Source organism: Perca fluviatilis, chromosome 20, assembly GCF_010015445.1.
Source record: "Perca fluviatilis chromosome 20, GENO_Pfluv_1.0, whole genome shotgun sequence".
Lineage (NCBI taxonomy): Eukaryota > Metazoa > Chordata > Actinopteri > Perciformes > Percidae > Perca > Perca fluviatilis.
Window position 1 is genome coordinate 10,234,758 of NC_053131.1, and position 16,033 is coordinate 10,250,790.

Here is a 16,033-nt window from a genome sequence, read left to right on the forward strand (position 1 = left end):
AGGCCAAAAATGAGGCTATTATTAATTTGTATTATTATTATTGTTATTATTATTATTATTAGTAGTAGTAGTAGTAGTAGTAGTAGTACTAGTAGTAGTAGTAGTAGTATAAATAGGAACTTAACTGCACAATTAAGAAAAAAGAAATAAGATAGTCTAAAGACAGGATTATGTTGTACTTTCTTGAGCCTGTTATTGAGGTACCAATTGAACGAGGCGAACCGTGACCAGTGAAGGCAGCATCAGGTGGAAGGTTGCGTCTTGTAAACTGCTCGTAACCCACAGACATGGGAAGTAGACTCACTGCGGAGTGAAATCCAGCGGCAGAGAAACAATGAGATGACTGTGAAGGGATGCAACAAAGGATGAACCCACACCAATCCCAAAAAACAACCTTCTTTTACCAACTTTCCATCCGAATGATAGGCTAACGGACATGCGTTTATTCAGCTTGTAATATATCCCCCACACACCCCCTCTCTGCCTGTCTCCCACCACCATCACTGCCAAATTGGGACCCTGTCTCTATGACAACGTAGTACAGGCGGGGTTTGCCAGCTGGAGGCAGAGTCAATTCACTCAGTTGGCATCATCGCTCGGAACCACCACACTGCATCACGCCCTGAGTGGAATGGAAGAAATCGAGAAGAAAGAAAATGTATGTAGATGTGTGCTTTTTGTTGGCTTTGTGGCATGCATTGCAATGTTTTCCTTTCAAATATGTGACTTTGGGCATGGCTTGCTGAAAGAAATAGGCTACAGAAGCATAGTTTGTGCAGCTGAGTCACTGATTGTTAAGAATGTGGATCAATAAAGCCATTGTTCCCATCGGTGCCATAGGTTGCTGCCCACCGCTAATTAAGACTCCAGCAGGCTGCATGATGAAGAAACAGCAGTCCCCGTTAAGTGTGTGTAGCAGTAGGCCTCACCCTGTTTGCCCGCTCATCTGTAGACATGTCTATTGTTTCACAGGGGGAGTACACCGGAGAAATAAAGGGTGGGCTGCGGCCTTCAATGAAACTGGTTGTTATGGGAATTATTAACAAAAAACCCAAGAGGTAAGTGCACACTCCTGTTTTCATTTTGAAAAAAAAAAAAAAAGCGGACTATACATTATTGATACAGCTTACTGTTGCACATTTGACGTGGCAGCCAATTAAAGTTGGTGATAAAAATAAAAATAAATCCCCTGGCTTGTTATAAAACAGAACTGTAAAAGCACATCGACAGCTGTTGTCTGTGTTTGAGTGTATAGGCATTATGTCACCCACCCAAGGACTATAGCCCTGTTTTGGGAAAATCTCTTTGTAATGCCAGTGCGTTTTCTAATTATAGGTTAGTATGTGAATGTGCGTGGGAGAGCTGCAAAATCCCATGAAATCTGAAGAGTCACACTGGAATTCTTTGGTTGATAACATCAGCTGGCTATTTATTTATTTATTTATTTATTCATTCAGTCATCGATTAAGTTCCAGTAAAAGATGACAATTAGGCTGCACAGAAGAAAAAACATACAGTGCCAAAATAAACTGTGATGCAGAATTTTTTTTTGAAATGTCCAAAACTTATTTTTAGCTGCAGAAACATCAGGAGGGTTTTAAGGACAAATGTTCTTAAAGGACCCTCCCTTTCCTAAACACTGAAAGTAACACGACAGAGCTTTTCACGTCCATTTATTTTTTCTTTCTTATTAATGATTTTGTAAGCCGGCCTCATAATAAAAACTTGTAATCAAAGCTCGGTGTTGCCAGGTCATTGTGATACCAGTGTCACCAAAACTTTTGCTGCCGAAAACATGTTCTTCGTCATCTTGTCAAATGGAAATTAGCAACGTTTGTAATAATGCAATGTCGACAGCCAAAAATCCTTTTTGTACAGAAAACTGTAGTCTATCATGTTTCAGCGTTGCATAATCAGGGCCGAAGACAGAGCCGTGCACATGATCACTGTAAAAAGAAGTATTCAAATCATTTAAAGTAAAAGTAGTAATACCACATTATAAAAATACTCCCTTATAAGTAAAAGTCCTGGACTTGTGGCCGGGTTGGCTCAGTGGCTAGAGAAGGCGCACATATACTGAGAGGTTTATGACTCACCTAGCTGTCCTGTCAAAAATGAAAGTCCAAAAAAATAATTTAAATGAAATTAATAATTTAATTTAATTTAATTTCATAAAAAAATAAAAATAAAAAAAAATAAAAAAATGTCCTGGACTCAAAAGAAGTATGGCAACATAAAGTACCTAAAGTTAGCAAAAGGAAACCATCTCATTATGCAGAATGGCCCCTGTCAGTGTCGTATTGATGCATTAACGTGTAAGCAATACCTTCATTCTAACTACACATGTAATTTTGGATAGTTTAATGTAAAGCAGTGCACCATATTCTTTAAACTGATCATATATTTTGTCTCCAAAAAATGATATGCAAAGTAACTTTAGCTTTGGGATAAATGCAGTGAGTAAAAAGTACAATATCTCCATCTGAAATGTAGTGGAGTAGACAATAAATAAATAACAATAATAAATGGAAATATGCAAGTACAAGTACCATAAAAGTGCACTTGGTTGGATCAGTGGGTAGAGCAGGGGCACATATACCGAGAGGTTTATGCCTCGACGCAGAGGTCCAGGGTTTGAATCTGACCCCCCTCTCTCTCCTTTCTCACCTAGCTGTCCTGTCAAATAAAGGCGGAAAAGCCCCAAAAAATAATCTAAAGAAAAAATGTGCACTTATTTGAGTAAATGTTCTTTCAACTACTGGAAATTGGAAGCCAAAATAAACAGTATTATAAATTCTCCTGCAGGCATAAGCCAACATTCCCTTGACACCTTTTTTTTATTTATTTTTTATTAATTAGTGTGCTTAAACACATCAACTATATTTGTTATTCAGTCTTCTTCATTAAAAGCCTCATTACTACATTTACAGTTGCGGTAAAGACCAGAAGATGTCACTGTTCTCCAAAGAACCTACATACATTTATAATACAGTTGATTCCATCAGAAGAAGAAAAAAAAATGAAAGGACAGAACAGCTACATGTCAGAACTGGTGGAGGAAGTATTCCGATCCTTTTCTTAAGTGCTTGAGTACTAACACCCCCAAAGTAAAAATTCAAGTCCCTGTCGTACTGTCATATCATTGATTTTCATTACAGGATGTCACTGTTGGAGTTGGCAAAGGTGGAGCACATTTTGAATAATTTTATATAGGACCGAAACGAATGATTATTTCCTCTATTAATCAATTGATTGATTGATTGATTGATAGTGTGGCTTGTAAAAATTGTGAGAATGCTGTCGCAATTACCCAGAGCCTGATGTGACACATTCACAATGCTTGTTTTGTACAAACCAATAGTGCAAACCTAAAAACTATTACAAATATGTATTTATTTATCACTCTTTGTTACCTCCAACTGTGCAATATGTCATTTCTATTCATCTGTATATCTGTATTTATATAAGGGTGTTTATTGTGTAAATATGTTTGTTTTATTGATATTATTATTATAACTAATTCTATTTTTTTCTCTATTTCCTATACTTTATGTATATTTTTTCGCCTATGTCTACTTTATGTGTATTGGTGTTATTCTGATACGTGTACATTTTTTCTTTGAGCCGCTGTAGCGCAGGAATTTCCCCAGTGTGGGATTAATAAAGTCTATCTTATCTTATTTTATCTTTAATAAAATACAATATTTAAAAGGAAAAGCAGCAAATCTTCACAGTTGAGACGCTGGAATCATCAAGTGTTTTGCATGAAAAAGGACTCCATGATTATCAAAAAGAGGCCAATACATTTTATTTTTGTCAATCGACTAATTGTTTCAGCTGTTTCGTGTGCCAAAATCTTAATATGTAAAGTAATTAAAGCTGTCAAAATAATTTAGTGAAGTAAAAAGTATCTCAAACGTGTACTTCAGAGCAGTGCTAAGTTACATTCCACCCCTGCATCGTAGTCCTTTATTTAAATGTTGTAAACTATTGTCGGCCCCTGATGTCTGGTGTGTGTTGGAACAGCATGGAGGTGATTGTGTCCAGTGAGCCTCAGGAGGAGGACACAGAGGGCGATGTGGGACTTCAGTTAAAGGTGAGCTTCATGGATAAGGCCGTCCACCGCAACGCCCGCATGGCTGGAAAGTGGGGAAGACCTGAAACTACCCTCTCCTTCTTTCCTTTTGCACCTGGAGAATCCTTCAAGGTACGTTTAGAATCTCTGACAGACTTTCGTGTATGTAGATTGTGGGTGCATTGTGGGACGCTGATCCAGAGCGACACCGTTAACACAGTTAAATAAGCTTGAACGGCAGATTTTTCAACTAAGAATTGATCATTATGGACAAAAGGAAAGGACTTTTCCCACCCCCTGATCTCTTAATGACAGGTTGTAAAAATGTGTTTGCTGGAGATCTCCCTATGGTTTCTGCAGTTACACTCTGCAATACAAAGTCAGCTTTAAACACGCACTTTAGACAAATTGGTCCCTTTGGCATCCCCCTAATAACAGAAAGTAATTGGCCGTTGTTAGAATTGACAAGCCATTAAAAAAAATGTATGCTTCCAAGACCTAGAACTGAATTCATGCTGCAGAGCATGTAAAAGGCAGAGGAGATTAACCGTTACGACTGAGTTCATCTTCTGATACTGAAGGGAGCAATCTCCTAAAGTCAAATAATCAAACTGTTCCAACTTTGGTAGAAAATTAGGGTTTTCATGACGAACCACATCGCTCATGGTAAGAAACAAATTGAGAAGATCTGTTTTTGGGGCCTTTATTGTATACATTTTTCCAGTGGCGCATGTAACTAAGTGAATGTATTCAAGTGCTCTACTTAAAGTGCTCATATTATGCTTTTTGGCTTTTTCCCTTTCCTTTATTGTGTTTATATATCTTTTTTTAGTCCACCCCAAAGGGACTTACCATCTCCAACAGAAAACACTGTTCACAAACTGCTCCAAACAGCTCTATTGTAGTCCAGCCTTTACTTCAGAGACAAACGTGGTCACTCTGTAACACGTTATAATGCTCGCCTAGCTGCTAGCATGGCACGCCCTCATACTCTGCTTCTGACTGGCTAGTAGTCCTTACCTAGCTACTGCACAAAGATGGAACAGAAGTGAGATGTCTCACTCTGTAGCTAAAACAGAGAACTCAACACACAGGGTGAAAAGAGGAGCTGCAGCAATGTGCAGCACGACAAAAATATGGTGTTTTTTGAAAATTAAACCACGTAAACCTATTCTGATATAACCCCTAAATACAATTATGAACCTGAAGATGAGCATAATATGAGCACTTTAAGTAAAATTTTGAGGTACTTGTACTTTACTTGAGTGTTTCCATTTATTGGTATTTTATGCTTCTGCTCAACTACAATTTGGATGTATTCTTTGTTTACAATTTAGGCCAATATATGCACCTTTACATATACAAAAAACCTGACCTTGTCTTCCTCTACGTCCCCTCTGACTGTCAGATGGAGATAGTTTGTGAGCACCAACAGTTTCGTATCTTGGTGGATGGACAGCCTCTGTGTGGATTCAGCCACCGCATCCCCCGGCTCGCCTCCCTCACTGCCTTACGAGTCTGCGGAGACCTACAGCTGACCAAGGTGGCCTAGCACCAGCGCCTCACCCAAACAAGAACAACATGAGGATGTTTGGGGACAGTATACAATACATACGGTTAGAATAGAGCTACTTTTTGAGTAAAAAAAATAAAAAAATAAAGAACCCATATGATGGGGATGTGGGGGGAAACTAAGTTACACCTGCCTCGTAATCACGTGTTAAGACAAAGTGCCTTCACTAGATTACCTATTTGGGGACTTGAAGAAAATGACTGAATGTAACAGTCGTCAACGTCTTAAATCAACTGAGGAATGTGATTTGAACTGAAAGCAAATGTGGTCTAAGCTACGATACTTGTCCTTCCTAATGAACATTTGTACAAACGTGATGTGTCACTGCTATACAACAGGAGTGCCGCAGCCGTCTTTGTGCATTCACATCTCAGACGTCAGTCTTTGATTTCTCTGGAGTTAACCTTTGAAAGCACTTAACGTTTACGAGCGCCAGCACGAAGATGAATGTTTCTGAACCGATTGTCATTCTGTGCCCGACTAAGTACTGTAACAGGTGTAATAACGTAAAACACTTCACGTAGCCTACGTTAGTGCATGCCAGTATTACACACACTATGTTTTCATTCCTCTCAGTTTGCTTCCAGATTAAACTGGAGGGGTTAAAGGTTATGCCACGCCTTCAGTTATTTTATCATTATTAACTTTTCAACTAAACGCTGATTTGTGTACTTTTTCTTTTACCCCGAGCACTTTTTGTATGAATGTTTCATATTGACTTTACTTCACTGCAATAAATCACCTTTGTTGTTATTTTTGTGGTCGAGTAACTGCTACCCGGATTTCCTGTAAGACCTACTGTACAGCATGAGATATCACTGCGGTATCGTGTCACTTATGATTTCACTGGAACAGGCCTGTAAAGCCCCACCAGCTCAGCTTGAGTCATTCAGATAATAAAAGGCTCGACTCAGCTTGCTGAGTGGGAGTGCCTGCACTCCTGTCTGTGATGTGCTGAGCTCAAACTTGATGATTGTGACAAATCCCCCCCGAGGCTTTTTTTGTCTCTACTTGTACTTCAGCTTGGTGTCAGATCCTTTACTTAAGTCAAAAGTATCATAAAACACCATAAGAAAAAAATTTTCCCAGGGTTTTTCACAGGTTCACAAAGTTCAATTTAAGACTTTTTAAGACCTTATAATTTCACATGGAATACATTTTAATACCTGTTTAACCGTCATGCCGACCAAAGTGCGAAACTGTGATGGAAAACCAGTAAGGATGATAAGGCCCTTGTGTTGTCTTCCATTTGTCTTCCTGAAAATCAACACTTTTTCTGATGTTTTTGTCTCCTTTATCGAAATTTTTGTCTCTTTTTTTCAATGTGTTGTTTTTTTTTTTACATTTAAGGCTTCTTTTCACTACCATTTATAAACACCACTAACACCAACTTATTACCAGTTTTACACTCATTTTTGGAATTCATGGTCAGTACACCTCATTTATAGGAAATTATACCTGATTTTTGAGTAAAAAAAAAAAAGCAGAAATTATGAATTATTTAGACTCACATTAAAGGAAGGATAATTACAGAAGGGTAAATGTCAATGTTCAGTCTGGTTTAGAAACTTTTTTTTATAAAACACCCAAAAGTCAATGAAAGTAGAGATCCTATCTGTTGTTGTAATTGCGAATCGCAATGTATGAAATCATCTAAATTAGGTAGTTTAAAAAAAAACATATTTCTGATATAGACATTTTGAAAAAAGGGTCAAATTTGACCCGAAGACAACACAAGGGTTAAGTTTATTAAGTTTGTTTATGTTTGCAACTATAAAATCCACACTTGGCCATTATAAGAGTAAGTCTGGTGGTGCTGACTCAAAAAACCTCCATAACTACTTCTCACCGCGGGTGTCTGGAGTTACGTAAAAATTCAACATGGAGAATAAAGTCAAAATGATTTTTAGTTTAATAATGAACTTTTATTTTTAATAAAATACATGACAAACTTTTAACTTAAACTGAATGATTACAAGAGAATTTGCTACGACTGTTGGGATTTTAAAAGCCTGACAATCCTCCATGCTACTTTAAAAAACAGAACAATAAAGCTGAACGCATTTTTAGAGATGAATGAACAGAAATGTTTTGTAACTACAAACACTTTCATCTGATCGCATGTCCCCAGTTTGTTGCTACAGTATACTGTACATTCACGGAATGTGTAAATCTTTCTTCTTTCATACCTGGAGAAATGAAACGTGTGTTATGTTAAGGAGTGAAGTTTGAACTGGCTGCTCTATGTGTGCTCTCTGATTGCTTCTATCCAGTCCATCTTCTGCTGCTCGGTCGGAGCCTGGATGAAGTAATGCGTGTCTGACTGAGTGATGATTTTAAACAAGTTGCCTTGAATGTTGCCTTTCACACCTGTGTGGGAGAAGAAATAAAGGGTCAATGAATTAGGACTAGGGCTGACACAAACGAAAATATATATGAAAAGCCAAATGACAGGGAAGGAAGAACTTAAAATAACATTAAAGTGCTCATATTATGCTTGTTCCCTTTCCTTTATTGTGTTATATATCTTTTTTTGTGCACGTTATAGGTTTACAAAGTCCCCCCCAAAGGGACTTACCATCTCCAACAGAAAACACTGTTCCCAAACTGCTCCAAACAGCTCTATTGTAGTCCAGCCTTTACTTCAGCGACAAACGTGCGTCACTTTGTAACACACGTTATAATGCTCGCCTAGCTGCTAGCGTGGCACGCCCTCATACTCTGCTTCTGACTGGCTAGTAGTCCTTACCTAGCTACTGAGCATGTGCGACTCCCAACAAAGATGGAACAGAAGTGAGATGCCTCACTCTGTAGCTAAAACAGAGAGCTCAACACACAGGGTGAAAAGAGGAGCTGCAGCAATGTGCAGTACAACAAAAAATATGGTGTTTTTTGAAAATTAAACCATGTAAACCTATTCTGGTACAACCTCTAAATACAATTATGAACCTGAAAATGAGCATAATATGAGCACTTTAACCTTAGTGTCAAATACCTAAAACATTTTTCTGTATTTCCTAAAACTGCTGTTCACTGTAGTCTTTAGCAGATGTTACTCAAACAACAGTCAATTTCGTGGTGGACAATTTCAGTTGCAGATGTTCTAGTGAAAATGTACAGCAACGGGACTTTTTAGGATTTACATCAAATTAAACTACAGTGCCCAAGTTCATCGTGATGAGGAAAGTTTTTGGACAATAATGAGATATACCAGGCTTTGGATACACACCCAATACTTTCTTAGTATACTACTATACTATAGTACAATCAAATTAGATTTTTTTCATGAGATAAGAAAATAAGAAAAATATAGAAGACTTAAATGAATATATCTCAAATGTACAGGCTAAGTTTGCAGTACCAGTGAAACACTCTTGGTCTCCTCCATTTACCTCATCACACAAAATAATCTTTTCTTTTTTAAGATTATGTTTTTGGGCATTTTAGGCCTTTATTTGGATAGGACAGCTTAGACTTGAAAGGGGAGAGAGAGGGGGGAATGACATGCAGCAAAGGGCTGCAGGTTGGAGTTGAACCCTCAGACGCTGCGTCGAGTAGTAAACTAAAAAGTAGTAGAGCGCCTGCTCTACCAGGTGAGCTAACCAGGCGCCACACAAAATCATTTTCATCTCTTAGAAAGTGGCAAAGTTCTCTCCCAGACATATAACCGCAGTCAAAAAAAAAAAAGGCTTCTCATTACTCGCCCTATCTCTGTCATCATTTGCGTGAATAACTTTGTTTAGAAGTGTACAAGCTTTGTAGACAGTGACTCACCCGAGGGAACTCCGTTATCCTGCAGAGAAGACACCAGACAGCCTCGCAGTGAGAAGCCGCCAACGGGGCTGATGTCATCCTGACAAGGGGACGTAAGAAACAACAGAAAAGTGAATAACACGTATCAGTCATGGCCGTCTGAGGCTCGGGCAAAACAAAACAACTGACTTGTTTGGGCCAGGATCTCCTCTGTTCAGTGTCGTCATCATTTAAGAATGTATTGAGCTCATGGAATCGTGTGGTGAACTACACTTCAGAAGAGGTTTCTTAGATAAGCAACCTTCTCCAAAGTTGCTACAAGAAGCGCACCACTCTTTTTTAAATTGCAGTTATTGACTATCTTCGACATCCACATTCTTCAAACCTGTATAGTTGTGTTTAAAACGAAATATAAAAAAACGGATTTATCTTATAGTTTTAGAGAAATATTTGTTAACAATTCACATAACCATAACTACCATGCTAGACAGGCTAAGAATCTTCATCTTCCTACATATAAAACATCCCGTGGTCAGTTTTCTATCAAATTTCCTGGAGTTATTGAAAGTGGAATGAAAGGAATGAAAGTGTATATTTAATGGATTCCACTGTGTCATTTTCTATGTATAAAATAGGCTTAGAAATGCCCTGCTGTCTAAAACATATGACATGGAAAATTATTAGTTATTTATACCTTAAATATGGCAATGACTTCTGTTTCTCTGCATGCATTTCTCTTTTTTATACTTATTTTATATGAAACTTTTGAACACTAATATACTAAACATGTACTGGTGATTTAGCATTTCCATTTGGTATGTCCTTTGGGTGTGTTTTTTTTTTTATATAAGCCCTTACAGGTTTCTACCACACCCTTACATGTATTGTATTTATGTGTGTTATGTAAACTTCTGTAGTTTTTTTTTGTTTTTAGGTTCTATCAGGTAATTGAATTACTTTCTTTAGTGATCTTAATTGTATTTTTTTTTTGTGCTGCGTTGGCCCTACATAGCACGGGCTGTACACTCACCTTGGTGGGATCATAATAGTGAAGGTAAGAAGGCTGTGAACGCAGCACAAACAGTCGCACCTTCCAGTTCTTCCTTCTGTGTCCCTGTGTTTATAAAAGTTGTTGTTAGTAAGTTGTAGTATTTATAAGAACAGGTTTTGGGTTGCCAGGTTGTGAAAGCCCCCTTTGGCTTTTGGCTAATCTAATAGGTTTACCTGTTTAAGTAGATATCCTCTCTTGATCACTTTTCCACTGAGCTCCACTGCAGACAGCGACTTCTCCGCCTTCACACTGCCTCTCTTCTTCAAGCTGTCGGACTGGGATTAAACACAAACATGCAGTGGATGAAATGCTACTCCAACCTGCTATCTGCCATCTCAATAAATAGATTAACACTGGAGATCTGTCTATAATGTATGTGGTTATTCTTAGTGTGAGAGGTCAGTACACAGAGACTTCCTGGTACCCACAAAGCTGTACAGCGCAGTGGAGTCATCCATGAACTGCTCACTGAGGCCAGCGGTACGGTAAGCCTCCACGCTCTTCAGGCCGATGGTGCGCAGGAAACCCTCCTCCAGCAGGGCCGAGGCCAGCGTCCTGGCCTCCACACGGGTCAGAGCCAGCTGCATGAACACCAGCCAGTCCACCACTGCTGAACCTGCAGGGACATCACATTTCTATACATGTCTGTACAGTATGTGACACTGAAAGCAATAGATATATACATACAGTATATATACATACAGTAATTATAGATACAGTATATATATATATATATATATATATATATATATATATATATATATATATATACATATATATATATACAGTATATATACAATAGTGCTGTTAATCCATTCAAATATTTAATTGCGATTAATCGCATGATTGTCCATAGTTAACTTGCGATTGATCGCAAATTAATATTTTTTTTTATCTTTAAATGGGAGATTTTTCAAGTTTTTAATGCTCTTATCAACATGGGAGCGGACAAATATGCAGATAACAAATGTGTAAACAAAATATGTAAACAAAAGTTAACTGTGAACAATCATGCAATAAATCACAATTAAATATTTGAATCGATTGACAGCCTTAATAAATATATATATTGTCAGGTATTGATAATAATATAAACAAATATAATACATAAATATAGTTTATGCACAAAGCAAAGAAGACATTAACATTACATAGACAAACCCAAAGAATATTACTGCACTTAAACTGTATCCCATGTCTACTTTGATGTCCATTTTAATTTCATTCTATTTTATTTTGCTTTAATTTAATGTATTTTTCTCATTATTGTGTTTTTGGTATGTTGCTCTTATGCATCATGTACAATAGGTGCCGTATAAATTGTTTAAAAATGCACTTACTGTGTAAAATTCAAAACATTTAATTAATAATGATAAGATGCAACCTAAATTACAGAAGAGAACAGATGGCAAAAGTGACAATAGTTTATTCTGTTTACCGTCTTTCAATAGTACCGCTTACTGTCATTTCACCCTCCTTGGCTTCATGAGCATCATGCAGGGATCATAACCAAGTAGACAGAAATCCAGGGGGGGGGCTACAATCCCATTCTACAAGGTGGATGCATTTAAAGGGTTTCCAAGCAAACAGCATCTGAGACGATCGAGAAGACTAAAGATGTTGTAAAGGCTGACCTGAGAAACAGTTGCTGTAAGTGCTGCCCTGCTCCACATGGTTGCTCATCTTGATACCACTGTGGACGTCATACATGGAGTCCAACACTTTGCTTTAATAGAAAGAAAGAGAACAGGGGAAGATAAAGTCATAAACAAGCAGAGACAAAAGTAAGATGTCAGTGAAACACCACAAGGTTTAAAATGGGGATGAAGTCATTAATGGGGGTGAAATGCTGTTTGTAAGACTTACCTCAGATTAATGTTGTGTAAGTGGGATCCAGCAGGGTCTGGCTGGTTTGTCGCCTTCCCACCTTCAGCCGCCCGCAGCTTGTTGACCGCAGCCATGATGTCACCTGCCCAGTCATCCCTCTCCTCCCGGGAACAAGCCTCCAAGAAATGATCCACCCCATTCTCTGTCTGGAGCTTGAACACCAACTAGGAAACATACATAGAGTAGAGTAAGGCTGTTGAAATTAATCACTGCATCGATGCATCGCGACATGGACGATTCTGCATCGATGCAGCGACAGACCATAATCGATTATTGCCCGCTGATGTTACTTGTTGATTTTCCGGTCGCTGCTTTTTTTCCTTTTGTCTGTTGTCTGCTGTGTTCAGACTCCATTCAGGAAGTGTCTTTTTTAAAGTGCAGAGACAACAAAAAAAAGTTCATCTATATCTGACTGCTTGAATTTGTTGTTGAATACCATGTGCAGTAATTAGAGATGTTCCGATACCATTTTTTTCCTTCGCAATACCGATTCCGATACCTGAACTTGAGTATCTGCAAGTTCCGTACTGATAAGTTGCGTACCGATCCGATACCAGTGCGTTAAAAAAGACATATTTTATTGTTTTAACAGCGGTTGACTCCCTGTATGGATGTGATATGATTGCTATCGTTGTTGTTAAAGGTCCCATGATATGCTGCTTTTTGGATGCTTTTATATAGACCTTAGTGGTCCCCTAATACTGTATCTGAAGTCTCTTTCCCAGAATTCAGCCTTGGTGCAGAATTACAGGCACTACGAGCCTGTCCCACAATGAGCTTTCCTTAGTATGTGCCATTTCTGTGTCCGTAGCTTTAAATGCTATTGAGGAGGAGAGAGGAGAGGCAAGGTGGAAGGTGGGGGTGTGGACTTGACCAACTGCAATGCTTGGCTCGTTTGAAAGCCATGATGTCTCTCTCTTTCTCATGAGCGGGCCAAATTATCTGGGCGGGCAAAGCAGAGAAAGGGGAGGTAACCTTTCCCCTTATGATGTCATAAAGGGAAGATTCCAGATCGGCCCATCTGAGCTTTCATTTTCTCAAAGGCAGAGCAGGATACCCAGGGCTCGGTTTACACCTATCACCATTTCTAGACACTGGGGGGACCACAGGCAGGCTGGGGGAACGCATATTAATGTTAAACTCTTTGTGAAACATGAACAAACAATAAACGCAAAAGAACTTTCCTTTATTATCCAGTTTGACAGCGAGTCATAATGGAAAAAAGAACATAAATAAAGTACTTTAAGTAGATTTTCTTTAGGGCTAAATTACGTAGGCCTATCGGATCGGTGCATAAACTCCACTACTTTCCGATACCAGCATTTAAGGCAGTATCGGAGGCTTTTCCGAAACTGGTATCGGAACATCTCTAGTAGTAATATAATAATAATATTGAGGAAGTGACGCATCGGGATATTGAAACGATTCGGTTTGTTGAAGGATAATCGTAATCGAATCGTGAGCCCAGTGAAGATTCACGCCCCTAATATAAAGAAAGGAGAGTGATGTTTAGTATTGATGACAGATTTGGCCAATAAAACAAGTTGTTCTTTGGAGATCAGGTCCTGACAAAAGAGTAACCTGAGGTAATGCATGTGAAAGGATCCGAGAGCCTCAGCTGGAGCAGCCGCACCCTTAATGTGGTTTCTTCCAATAAAAACATAAACAAAGGAAAACCGTGACTAGAAAACGTAATGCATCCATAGACATGGCACACGTTGTCTATGCATGCGTGATCTAAAAAAAAAAGTGAATTCAAATTTGTATATTTCTGCAAATATATTCAAACCAAATTATAAAAGGCACATTATTGAATTGCTTCTTCAATGATTTTATAGAATCTTTTTCTTTTCATGAAGGGAAACCTTTAACAATTCATTTCTTTCCTGAGACATCAGACAGAAAACTATAGGAGGTCTGTAATGAAATGTTTGAAACAAAAACATAGGAGTCCTTTGAAATGTCCATAAGAGTCTGGATTAACTCACCGGTCGATTTTCATACTCCAGAAAAGGACTAGTTATTACGCAGTCCTTCAGGAGGATTTTCCCCCTCTGACATGAGTCCTTTTGGCCTCCTTCGTACTTGTAATACAGCAGCTTATCTGGCATCAACACGAACCAGCGCGCCTTCCAGTTGTGTACAAGATGGCCCTGTAATCACATTATCAAAAATTATCACAAATGTGTTATATTTCCAGAAAAGCAACACACAGTACTCTTTTCTCTTTCTAAGGCCATGCCCTTATATACATTACATTATTTAGTTTGACATACAGTAGGGTACTTCACTTTTAGTGCTAAAAGTTCACATCAGCCTATAAAATAGCCCAAACTCCTTTCCACAAATACAAATATGAATATATTTAGCATCTGCTACATCCTTCACTATATGTCACACTGACTCAATTCAATTTCCAATTTTCAGCATTTGTATTATTGTGTATTTCACAAAATATGTCTTACCCTTTTCACCAGGAAGCCTTCTCTTAGAATCACATTTGTCCTGTCTGTATCCATTCTGCTCAGTGGGATCTTGGCAACTGAGCTTTGCCTGTTCCTTCCAGCTCAATTTATTGCATTTTTTTTTTTTTTCCTCAACAGGTGCGTCACCATGTTCACACCCAACACACTCACACCTATGACTCACACCTTGCTCAACCCTGGGAGGCCAGTCCAATCATGCACCTTCTGCCAATTATCACATGAGGGCGCACTGACTCCTTCAGACGCTCAGCATTTGCTGACGATTGTTTGGTAAAAAAAAGTTGTCATTCGCACAACAAGTACATGGAAGCAGTTGTTGGCAATACAAATCTGAGAGCTCAGGATTCCTCCAACAATATTCATTTATATATGTATAAAAAGAAAAAAAACACTCAAGTAAAAAAAGAGACATGAAGAAGTTAAAATAAAACGGTCTTGGCTGGTTTGAATGAGGAATTTCTGAAAAAAATTTAGGTAATTTCAACAATGTTCTGTCGAAAGAAACTGTGTGTGTGTGTGTGTGTGTGTGTGTGTGTGTGTGTGTGTGTGTGTGTGTGTGTGTGTGTGTGTGTGTGTGTGTGTGTGTGTGTGTGTGTGTGTAAGCAAAAGCTCAAAAGAAGTTTTCACATCATCAATTTCAGTATGTAAAGAATTCATATTCAGGAGTTGAAGCTGTAGGAAACATCCTCCAGACAGATTGTAGATTTTTATCCCATTTTGATGAGAAAACAGCAGCTGGTGGTCGACCACTGCTCATCCTCTGCTTTGGAGCAGCTGGACGCAATAGGAGGACAAAGTGCACATATACCGGAGAATGAGAATAATGTGGTTGGTGAGCCTGAAAGAGTATTGGTACTGAGACTCCTGCTTCCGCAACCACATGTGGCCCTGCTGGACATTAATCCCAGCTCCTTCTCCTGAAAGAGCATGAATAAAGGGATAGCTACTTTCGAAAATGACTGCAACTTCTTCTAAACCTCTACACTGATCTACGTCTTAATTAATTCTTTCAGATCACATTGTTGGGAAAATAAAAGTTATCTTTGGAACCTTAACATTTACCCTCAAGTTCAAATTTACTCTGTTTAAACCACCAATACCTGATTGTTTGGCCACTTGGGGGCAGCGGAAACAAGCTGGGAACACAAAACTGACGTACAGTATCACCTTTTAAGAAAACAAGTTAGCATACAGTTGCCTATTTTCAC

The 16,033-nt window shown here is 38.5% G+C and overlaps 2 protein-coding genes across 2 annotated transcripts; one reads left to right on the forward strand and one right to left on the reverse strand.

The window, feature by feature from the left end:
- The first annotated feature begins 260 nt into the window (after positions 1 to 260).
- si:ch211-10a23.2 (uncharacterized protein LOC567812 homolog) lies at positions 261 to 6,401 on the forward strand. Its single transcript, XM_039785096.1, has 4 exons — positions 261 to 658; positions 973 to 1,058; positions 4,027 to 4,207; positions 5,484 to 6,401. Exons 1-4 carry the CDS (start codon positions 632 to 634, stop codon positions 5,625 to 5,627), a joined length of 438 nt encoding a protein of 145 aa, XP_039641030.1. The 5' UTR covers positions 261 to 631; the 3' UTR covers positions 5,628 to 6,401.
- A 1,183-nt stretch (positions 6,402 to 7,584) lies between these two features.
- Positions 7,585 to 14,871, reverse strand: plek2 (pleckstrin 2). Its single transcript, XM_039785174.1, has 9 exons — positions 14,805 to 14,871; positions 14,328 to 14,492; positions 12,319 to 12,503; positions 12,087 to 12,178; positions 10,881 to 11,068; positions 10,626 to 10,727; positions 10,432 to 10,515; positions 9,423 to 9,501; positions 7,585 to 8,018 (listed from the first exon to the last, which is right to left on the reverse strand). The coding sequence occupies exons 1-9, from the start codon at positions 14,856 to 14,858 to the stop codon at positions 7,891 to 7,893; spliced, it is 1,077 nt and encodes a 358-aa protein (XP_039641108.1). The 5' UTR covers positions 14,859 to 14,871; the 3' UTR covers positions 7,585 to 7,890.
- Positions 14,872 to 16,033: the final 1,162 nt, after the last annotated feature.

What these genes read in the sequence shown, in the direction of transcription:
- si:ch211-10a23.2 (XM_039785096.1), top strand. Translation starts at nt 632, where the DNA reads ATGGAAGAAATCGAGAAGAAAGAAAAT. An exon ending in ATTAACAAAAAACCCAAGAG is followed by an intron (nt 1,059 to 4,026) that starts GTAAGTGCACAC and finishes GTGTTGGAACAG; the next exon opens with CATGGAGGTGATTGTGTCCA. An exon ending in CACCTGGAGAATCCTTCAAG is followed by an intron (nt 4,208 to 5,483) that starts GTACGTTTAGAA and finishes TCTGACTGTCAG; the next exon opens with ATGGAGATAGTTTGTGAGCA.
- plek2 (XM_039785174.1), bottom strand. Translation starts at nt 14,858, where the DNA reads ATGGATACAGACAGGACAAATGTGATTCTAAGAGAAGGCTTCCTGGTG. An exon ending in TGGAGTATGAAAATCGACCG is followed by an intron (nt 12,504 to 14,327) that starts GTGAGTTAATCC and finishes TATGTTTCCTAG; the next exon opens with TTGGTGTTCAAGCTCCAGAC. An exon ending in GGATAACGGAGTTCCCTCGG is followed by an intron (nt 8,019 to 9,422) that starts GTGAGTCACTGT and finishes TCTCCCACACAG; the next exon opens with GTGTGAAAGGCAACATTCAA.